A 10,274-nucleotide genomic window follows, 5' to 3' on the forward strand; every position below is an offset into this window, starting at 1 on the left:
TACACACATACATACAGACGAGAAATTATTGTTATGTTGTATTCTTTTAAATAGGATGTTGGCAAGCATTTGAAAATGCTTTCTCCTATCAATTCTGTCAAATTTATGGAAGATTTTGATCCAGAAAAAAGTAGCAGGGAAATGCGTAAAATGAACCGAAGAATTTATCGAGAGAAGTACGTTTTCTGTATTTTCCATTCTTGAATGTATTTCATTTCTCAATATTGTGGCCTATAATTAAATTTGTTTTTGTGACTTTATTTCTGTAGAATAGACTGACTATAATTTAGTGATGTATCTATAACTTTATATATTGGTATTATGTTGTGTTGAAGTTGACCAATGAAAATCTCACATTATCATTCTTGTTTTAAGATTTTAATTTAAATATGAGCACTTGGAGGCACACAGTCTTATGTGGGTTGATATTAAAAGGGCTAAACAGTTTTTGTTCAGTTTGAGTTTTAGGAAACATCTTTGTTGTGGCCTTTGTAGTGTCACTGTAACTTGGTGGGAGTTTAAGAAGGATGCTTTTAGTTTTTTTAACATCCCACAAACTTCTGTTAGCATTTCTTTGTGTTTATTTTTTTTTATGGTCTGACAGCATATTTTAAAAATAGAGAAAACAAAACACTCTTTAATACAAATAACATCTTTTCCTTTCTATCCATATTCATTACCAGAAAATGTTGCTGTGTGGTGGGACTTATCCTAGCTTTTATAACATTGAAGAGTTGAGAGACATACCTCTCGTTTTAGGACTCTTGAGGGCTAAGACTCTTACCAAGTAGGATGTTAATGAAGATTATCTGGTACCCAGGGAGATGTAAACTGAAAAGTGTATTGTCCAAATACATATAAAATCTCAATATTAAATATTAAGTGTATAAATATCTGAAATAAATTATTGTTAGTAGGTTTCAATTTTTTTCATGTGGTAAGAAGTTTGCTTTTGCACCATATAGTTCTGGGTTCAGTCCCACTGCATAGCCCCTTGGGCCAAGTCCCTTCAACTCTAACCCTGGGCCAACCAAAGTCTTGTAAGTGAATTTGATAGACAGAAATAAAAGAAGCTTTTCATGTGTGTCCCCCCACGTCATCATTTGACAACCAGTGTTGATTTATTTTTGTCCTTATAGCTTGGTAGTTCTACAAACGAGATTAGAATAAGTTCCAGGTTTTAAAAACAAAGTATTGGGTCAACTCATTCAAAGTGGAGCCTCCACATGGCCACAGTAGAATGATTGAAACAAGTAAAAGATAGAAGAGATTAACCTTGTATTTAGAGATGAAATTTTTTTTATTTTTTACTTATATGATGTTCCATTCAGGGTGATTGCTTGTCATCTTGGGAGTGCAAATTAGTACCAGACTGAATTTGAAGCAAACCATTTGAAATATGATGAAGATGTGAATATTAAAATTGCTTTCATATCTAAAGATAAGGTTAATATTGTGTGTATAATATAATGTATATACAAAAGTGAAACAACACTAGCTGTAATATTTTGTTTCAGTGAAACTGCTTAAAGAGATTTATGTGTTAAAAATATAGGGCTTTGTTCAGAATGTTAGTGGATCACCAGATTCACTGTTTCAACCTGATTTGATCTCCTCAGTAACAGATACTACAGATGTTCTGAGCCAATCCAAAAATGCTTGTTCTGTTATAGAAATTTACAAGCAAAGCATTTACTGATTTGTGCAAAAGCTGGCCAGGCTAGAACTAAATTAATATATGCACTTGAAACAGTTACAGGTTCAAATGTCTGTGTGTATAACATTTATAATGTTTATACAAATGTGGAACAGAACTAGCTATATTATTTTATCTTAGAGAATTATTTTAAAATTTATAAACCTATTCTATGAAATAAGTTGATATATTCTATCTAATAAGTACGTTGTTCTTTTAAACATTTGAGATATAAATAGATAATTGGTAAGTAGCTTATCTGATATTTTTACCTTCTGAAATCAAGTATACACTAAAATTCGGTTAAAGAAATCCGAGATTAGGTTGCAAACAATATGATACAGAGTAATAGGATATTACGTATAACCTTTCAGTTATACACCTTGTCTACTGTGTACTCTTGAAACAGTAATCTTTGCCTATACACACACACACGCACACATACAGGATGCGTTGAATATATTATCTAAATTACGCTAAAATGAAAATAACTCTGACATCTCATTTTAACATATATTTACCAAAATTACATAAAAATATCTTGAGATACTATAGAGTAAATTTATTCAATAAAATCACCATTGACTTCAACCACAGCCTCCAGACGATTTCGGAATCTCCTGCAACTCTTTTGGACAGTCTCCTTGTTTAAGTTGGTGAATACTGCTATAATCCTTGCCTTCAGTTCATCTTTGGTGTTACAAGGAGTTTTCTTGGTTTTTCTCTCAACTGTGCCCCACACATAATAATCAAAGGAGTTGCTGTCTGGGGAGTTAGGTGGCCAGATGTTAAGAGTGGTGTGGTCGCTGGAATTGTCTGACAGCCATGACTGGGTTCTTCTGTTTGTATGGCATAGTGCAGAGTCCTGTTGCCAGACATAGGGTCTTCCAGCAGCCACCCTCTTGACCCAGGGCAGCACTACCTCCTCCAGGTGCTTGATGTAGGCCTCTGTATTGAGTCTGAGGCTATGTGGGAAGATGAATGAGGGCATAACGCCACCATCACTAGTGATCACTTCAAACTCCATGATGTTGGCTACATGTTTGATTTTTATCACTCTTGGTACATGTTTTGGGGACACGGCAAGCCAAAGGTTGTTTTGTGTATTCACCATCTGTTCGTACTGGAGCTTCCAGTGTGAATGCCCAGCAGTACAGCATGTCGTTTACAAATTTCTGGCAGAGTGAATTGTGTCTGTTTTCTCACAGACAGTGCACAACTGGCCCTACCATACTGTGTAGTTGACAAAATCAAAAACAAGCAATGCATAGAATTAAAAATATAAAATGGCGACAATTTACCCATCGCACCCTGTATTTATGCATATACATAAATACATACATACACACACATATATACTTACATATATTCATATACATATATATATAAAGAGAGAGAGTGCAATACAACAAATATGTTTGAATATATTGTAATTTTATTCATCTCAAGTTTCAATTACCAAAATATATTTCTGTAAAATATTTTTCTTGAAAGCTAATCAAATTTGATTTGAAATAACTTTTTTATTATTTTTTCATTTTTAATATCAGCATGAAAACCAACCAAATGTATGACGAAACTGGTCGACTTCTTGACAACAGCAAAGATGTTTGTGATTGTTTGGATGAGGACTGTCCAGGATGCCATTTTCCATGTAACAAATGTGGTTCTGAAAAGTGTGGCACTGAGTGTCGATGTAATCGGAAGTGGGTATATGAAGTTGTGGAAATTGAAGGCTCAAACCTAGTGATTAGAAATGTTTCTGTAGCATAAAATCTTCATCTAGTGAATTCGGGGAGAATAGTCCATTCAAATTTTCTCCTGCACACAAAGATTGTCAATTTGCCTTTCATATCCTTTACTTTTTGTTCTACTTCTGCTTTACATATCACATAATCTGCCACATATAATAAAAACTCATTACATTTTCTTCCATTTCATTGCAAACCAATGACCATTGATCAACTAACATCAATCAACATCCGCCCTGAACTTCATTTCATTTCACATTACAATATGGACTAATGTTGTTATACTTGCCAGTATTGTCATTGTTGTTGTTGCTGTTAGTTAGCTACAGTTATGTGTGATAGAGAAGATTCATGGCAATAAAAGAACCAACTGATTAATTAAGTTAGTATGGGACAAATTCAACGTGTCAGGTATGCAGTTCTATTGTCCCTTGTTCCTAGTAAATTACAAGTAACTATGGTAACTATTTTATGACCCTGCCATACATACAGAAGAAGAAACAGCTTATTCAATTGTAGCAAGATATGAACTTACCAGAAAGTTTCTAAACAGCTTATTAGTTTACATTATTATAATCACAACTTTAAATTCTGTGAGTTGGATTGTTTGATATTGTTACTGTGGTTTGTTTGCTACCATACCTTCCTCTTCATAACAGTATTGGTAAAATGAGAAATTTTTACGCTTTTTAATTTTTTTTTTATTTTACAATGATAGCACCACTACCTCAGTCATATTTCGATCTGTGCCACTCAATTTTACATTTTATTTATTTATTTTCATTTTATCAAATTTTGAAGTGCATTGTTATGGTATGTGTGACAATTGTTCATCTTTCCAAAAAGTACCTGTGGGAAAAGTTCAGAGCTCCACAATACCCTGATTGAAAATCACGAGATAAGATATTTAATGGAATAATATTGTCTGATAAATAGTATTGTAAATGCTTTCAAATGTAACACTAAATACCTTTGTTTTGTCATTTATCTTCAAACTAGTTGACTGAATTGGTAAGGCGTTAAATTTATAACATCATACTATAAAATGATTCAGTTTTCTGGGAGGCTAGAGTTAATAGGAAAAGAACCAGTAATATGTGGCAGTATGGTACTAAAGCAAATATTTTCTGAATCCCTCAGTTCAATTGGGCTTGCGTTTAAATCAAGTTGCTAGAATATGAAGCAGATGAGAAATATAAATAACACTATTGGATAAAATTCTGAGCTATGACAAATAGCTCTATTCATGGAAATATTTTAGCTCAACACTGCATAGCCAATGAAACACTCATTAATTTGATTATACTGATGCTACTTATAGAATTGGGTAGCTAAATTGAGACAATTTTCAAAATGTTATATCTGTATAAGTACCTTAGCATATATCAAGTCTAAGATATTAATTTAATGCTTTAAATAATAGATTATGATAGAATTGTAGAATCACTGCAACAAAATACTATTGGTGAAATGAGCTGCACCTGATGTAGCTCTCATTCATCATTACCAATAACAGATTCTGTAAAAGCAACAGTTTAACATACTCTAGCTAAGCTAAGACTACATGAGATGTTCTCCATTCATTTGATGATACCTGTTGCAATCACAAATATGCCAACACCATTCCTTTTGGTTGATTTAAAGTAAAGCCATCACCAGCTTAACCAAGCTTGCTAAAAATCATGGTGTGGGTAGGAAGACAATAGCTAGGATTGTTAATAATTACTTAGGTATAAAGTCATATATTTGTAGATGGCAAAGTATTCTCACAGCCTAATCTAAAGCTATTAAGGCTTAGATGGCCCCAAAATTTCTCAGCTATCTAATGTAAATGATGGGAAAGTTAGAATCTGTTAATGAAAAGACTTTTATTGTTGACCACATCATCAATTGTCACAACTGCATGGTTATTGCATTCAAACCTTCCAATGTTCCTGCTGTCATGCAAAGTAAGAATCCAACCTTGATTATGATGTTTGAAGCTCTTGCAAAGGACAGACATGTAGTTCAACCTCATGTCAGCAAAGTAGGTTTTAACAACACAGCTGGGTATTGAAACATCCTTGATAAATTTCTGATGCCATGGATTATTAAACATTATGATTCAAATGAGATTAACACCAGCACTGGGTTCAAAATTATTTCAAGATGAAACTTCCACTGTTTATTCCTAAAGAAATTGAACCTTCTAACTCATCAAATCTGAATCCATTTGACTTTTGGATCTGATGGGGAAGAGATATCATTAACACATTAACTGCCATTGCCTGTTACTGGAACTTACTGGCAATGCCACGTATTTTATGCAGTCACACTGCATACTGTTTAATTACAAGGAAATGTATTTTTTTGCATTTTTACAATATTTCATAATTAAACTTTAATATTTAGCTTGCATGTTATTTAAATACCTGTGAAACAATGTCAATATACAGAAAATATTTTCTCAAATTATGAAGATGTACCACCAGTGATGCATATGGCAGTTGTGTGAAGTTTGCAATGAACTATCAGTGGTACCTATGGCAGTTAATGTTTTAAGGACAAGTCCAATATAACACCTCTTTATGCTGAAGTCTGCTTTTACAAGGCGTTCAGGTTTTTAAATGTGGATCAAACAAAGAGACTTCTGCATCCATTTCCAATCAGTTATAACTGTTAATGGTGGATTTAGTAATATCTTGTCTTATATTATGACAAACATACAAAGTTTCATGCTTTAATCTTTTCATTTATCTTAGTTACAGGCTTTGAAACCTCTCAAGATAAAGTCTTGCTTCAGCTGCCCAATCCTCTGTATTACCCTAGAGGTAGATGGACTCAGACATTGAAAGCTGTTTTGATTATTTCAGTGCTGGTCACAGGATATGAATTACTGATTTCTTAGTTGTCCAGTGCCCTATCACCTAAGCTATTTGTTTTATTGATTATGCATAAATGAAAAGCAAAATATATCTTATGTAGGATTTAAATGGCCTTTACCATTGAAGTGTCGTACCATCTAATTTGGTTCATTGCTTCTAAACTATTGTCTTGTTAATATATAAATTTTGTCCTTGTGCATATCCTTGTCCATCTCTTTCCATATATACAGCTATACATTTGGAAATAATTTAGTAGTACAAACTTAGTCTATGATGCTTCTGTTTTCAAATTAGTGTATGTAAAAGCTGAAGTAACTGAATTCTCATCACTGTTTTTATGGCAAACATTCAACTCTCACATCATCAGCATACACTAACAGTGACTTTGTAACTGCTGCATTTTATATACAAATCATGAGACTTGTTTCAGTCTTCATTCCTACCTCTAAGTCTTGTATGAAGTATTAATAAACATAAACCCAATCTTTTTCATATCTCAGTTTTGTCTTAAGGATTTCATAAATTTGACTTACCAGCATTTTGGAAATATATGTAAAATCTGTTTCATTGATGTGGATGAGAGAAAGAATAAGAAATATTCCTGTTAATCTCTTCAAAATAAAATAGTTTCACTTGAGAATATAAATTGCTGGGTGGGAGTGCAGGGAGCTAACAACTTCCTGTTGAGGCAAATGTCACAGTCTTCTTTATAATCACTATGATGTTGATTCATTTTGATTAGGCCTAAGTCAGATTTTTACAAGAGAAAACTAGTGGATGGAATCAGCATCAGTATCATACAGGTATTGTCATGGTCTTTATAGATTGGAAAGGAAAATCATTTTGCCATGGATTGGCTGCAGAAGCTTGAAGAATCAAAGTTGATTCTATAAGCTGTCTAAACTATCTGTGATAAATTATTCTTCCAACAATAATAGCTCGTAAGACCTATGAAGAGTCCATGGTTTATAATGTTAAAGATTTCAATTATGTTTTTAACTTTATTCTATACTTATTAAAGGCATAACACTCAAATCCGTTGCAACAAGTGGAATAATAAATATAATCAGCTCTAACTTAAACTCAAGGTTAAACATTTTACAGGAAGTATGTACTTGGTTTAATCAAATGTTAGCATTAACTTTATTTGTTTTTCCTTGGAAGGATGAAAGAGAAGGTCAATTCCAGTAAGATTTGAACTTGCAATGTAAAGGGATGTAATTAACACTGTAAGGCATTTAATCCAACATTGTTAGGTTTTTATTATGCTGTGGCTTTAATATTTATAATAGTAATAATAGGGATAAGATTCCAGTTTGCAGAATTTTATTCGCAATTGTAACCATTTTACTCCTGTCCTTTAAAATTTGAAAACATCACCATTTCATGTTCACCTTCCATACTTTCTCCAGACCAAATCATTAAAAAGAAACTGCTTTATTTAATGTGTTCCAACTCCTTTTGTTTTGAGACAAAAGGGTATGATTTGAAGCTGATTTTGCTGCTATTTCCATGTATTTATTATTACTATTATTTTTAATGACTTGGTTTGGAGGAAGTGATGTGCTCATGATCATTGAAAGCTCTCTATTTGACATGGAAAATAACTGATAAAGAAAAAGTCTCAATTTCGAACAATTCTCTTGTTGAATCAAAATCTCCCTCTCTCCCTTTTTCTTTTTAAGCCATATGTGTCTGTATTTTAGAAGTGCAATGAAGATGAATTTTTTTTGTAATCTAAAAATTCTGTAACTTAAGTTTTTTTTCCCTCTGCTATTTTAAATGCAAAATAAAATTTTCATTGGGTCATCTTTGACATATTTCATAATCAAGAACTTTATGGTGCAACCTTTATTTTGTAAATGATTTTCCTGGTTTGACTGAACTGATTGTCAAATTTGGTGGTGCTTTGAGATACAAGTAAATTCTTCCCAATTGTTGTTTTGTGTACAATATTCATATTTTAGTCAGAGGAATGACAAAAAAAACTTAAGTTCAACTCACAAGCCTGCATTTCATGATATCCTGCTGTTTCCATATTTATGGATTGAAGTTACATGCTTTCTCGAGGAAGTTAAAACTTTGCACTTGATCAACAATTTCATCTTCAAGGCCACTGTCCTGTGGACCATTTGATGAGGTTCACAGCGGTGAGCTGGCAGAATCGTTAGCATGCTGGATGAAATGCTTAGCAGTATTTCGCCTGTTGCTTCCTTCTCAGTTAAAATTCCGTCGAGGTCAACTTTGCCTTTCATCCTTTTGGGGTCAGTGAAACACGGGTCGATGTAATGACTAGTCCCCTCCTCCAAAATTTCAGGCCTTGTGCTTATAGTAGAAAGGATTTGGTCTGAGGTTAAAATTAGGAATGAGTGCTATGGAGGAAATAATTGGCTTCTGGCAGGCTGAGGATTCAACTCCAAGAGCGAAAAGGGAGAGGGATTTGTGCTGATCGTATCATTTGTAGGGTATAAATATAATGATATAAATACAACTGAGAATCAAGACCAAATACACACAACCTTCTGGGAGGTTTCTTTGCTCTATTTGGTGATTACAACAAATGAAAATAGTTCTTCACATAAAAAAAAGTTATTGACAAAATCTCATCTTTAAATTATTGACATCATCTGGAACTTTTCTACATCTAAAATTATTACAAAAAAAAAATGAAAAATATAGGATTAAATTTCATTTTTAGTGTTGTTTGTTTGAAATAAATGTGATTGAGACAGAAAATGCATTACAATATTTAGTTTTATCTTTTAGGTGTTCAGAGTTCAGTCCCACTACAAGTGACTTTCATTACTTTTAGTATCATTGAATATCAAGTAGTATACTGAGCGAATCCGTTTTATCAACTACAAAAATAATTGATCTTACGTCTGTATGAAAATCAATTTTGTGTTGATCCTGCCTGTATTTCTATGATACAGACTTCTTGTTTAAAGTGATCTAAATTATAACCTTCCTTCAAAATTTCAGGTGAACTTATTCTGCCACATTAAATCCAAATTTCAGATCAAATTTTGTTAATCATCTGCTAAAACAAGCTTTAAAAAAATTACAAAGGAGAATGGTTCCAAATTTATCGCTTCTCAAAATAATATTAGTCTAAGGGTCGTAATAGATAATTCATGTTATAAGAAAATACTTAATTACCTCCCCTGAATTTTTTTTTCCTATTTTGTTGGAATTACTTTCTATTATAAAATTTTCTTGAAACTGGCTCTAGTTCAAAATTAGGGCCGGCACACAATTCTATGGCTTCAAACATTGTTGTCCTCAAACAATAGTGTGATATATACCATCTATGTCAAGATTTCAGTTCATCGACCATACATTCTGTAACACTTGTGTCCTAGATACATAACAGTAACTACTATTATTTGATAGCTGCGTTAAGATATTGAATATTTTATTTCATATCTATTTTCCAACCAGAAGTGAAAAATGTTCAAAGAAGGATTCAGTGTTATGTGAGGTTTGATCTAGCTTCAAATACACTATGGCACATAAAATTAAAATCTAGCTTTTCTTCTCTTCAACACCTCAAAATAGGGTCAGAGCATTGAGAAATCACTTTTTCTTGCTTTAAAAACATTACGATGGAAAGAAAGAAATCTGTAGTGATGGAAAGGACGGCTGTTTTATTTTTATTTTAGTTAAGAAAGTCCTGAAGTCATTGCTCTCCGATTCTCTAAATATTTCTACCATACATTTGTGTGTCTGCAATTCTTAGGTTTACATATGAACCCTCGTTATACCTTATGTAATATATGACGTTACTTTTCTCGTAGTTGTGTGGGTCTTTCATCATTCTTAGACATCACCTTCGATAGTTTTAGTCGATTATATTACATTCCGTATTTATTTTAGGGATTTCTTATCGAATTGCTAAACCACATTTTAGATTAAAAGGTTACAATTTGCAACATAAAACACAAGGAACTTCTACAGAATTCA

The 10,274-nt window shown here is 32.7% G+C and overlaps 1 protein-coding gene across 1 annotated transcript in view; it reads left to right on the top strand.

Annotated features, from left to right (window-relative positions):
* Window positions 1-6,810, top strand: part of LOC106881189 (ARL14 effector protein) — a 22,372-nt gene extending 15,562 nt beyond the window's left edge. Inside the window, exons 2-3 of the mRNA XM_014931477.2 lie at window positions 55-176; window positions 3,247-6,810. Of these exons, the coding sequence (XP_014786963.1) occupies window positions 55-176; window positions 3,247-3,469 (345 nt within the window). The 3' untranslated portion in view covers window positions 3,470-6,810. The remainder of the gene's footprint in view (window positions 1-54; window positions 177-3,246) is intronic.
* The last annotated feature ends 3,464 nt before the right edge of the window (window positions 6,811-10,274 follow it).

Source organism: Octopus bimaculoides, chromosome 11, assembly GCF_001194135.2.
Source record: "Octopus bimaculoides isolate UCB-OBI-ISO-001 chromosome 11, ASM119413v2, whole genome shotgun sequence".
NCBI classification, from domain to species: Eukaryota; Metazoa; Mollusca; class Cephalopoda; order Octopoda; family Octopodidae; genus Octopus; species Octopus bimaculoides.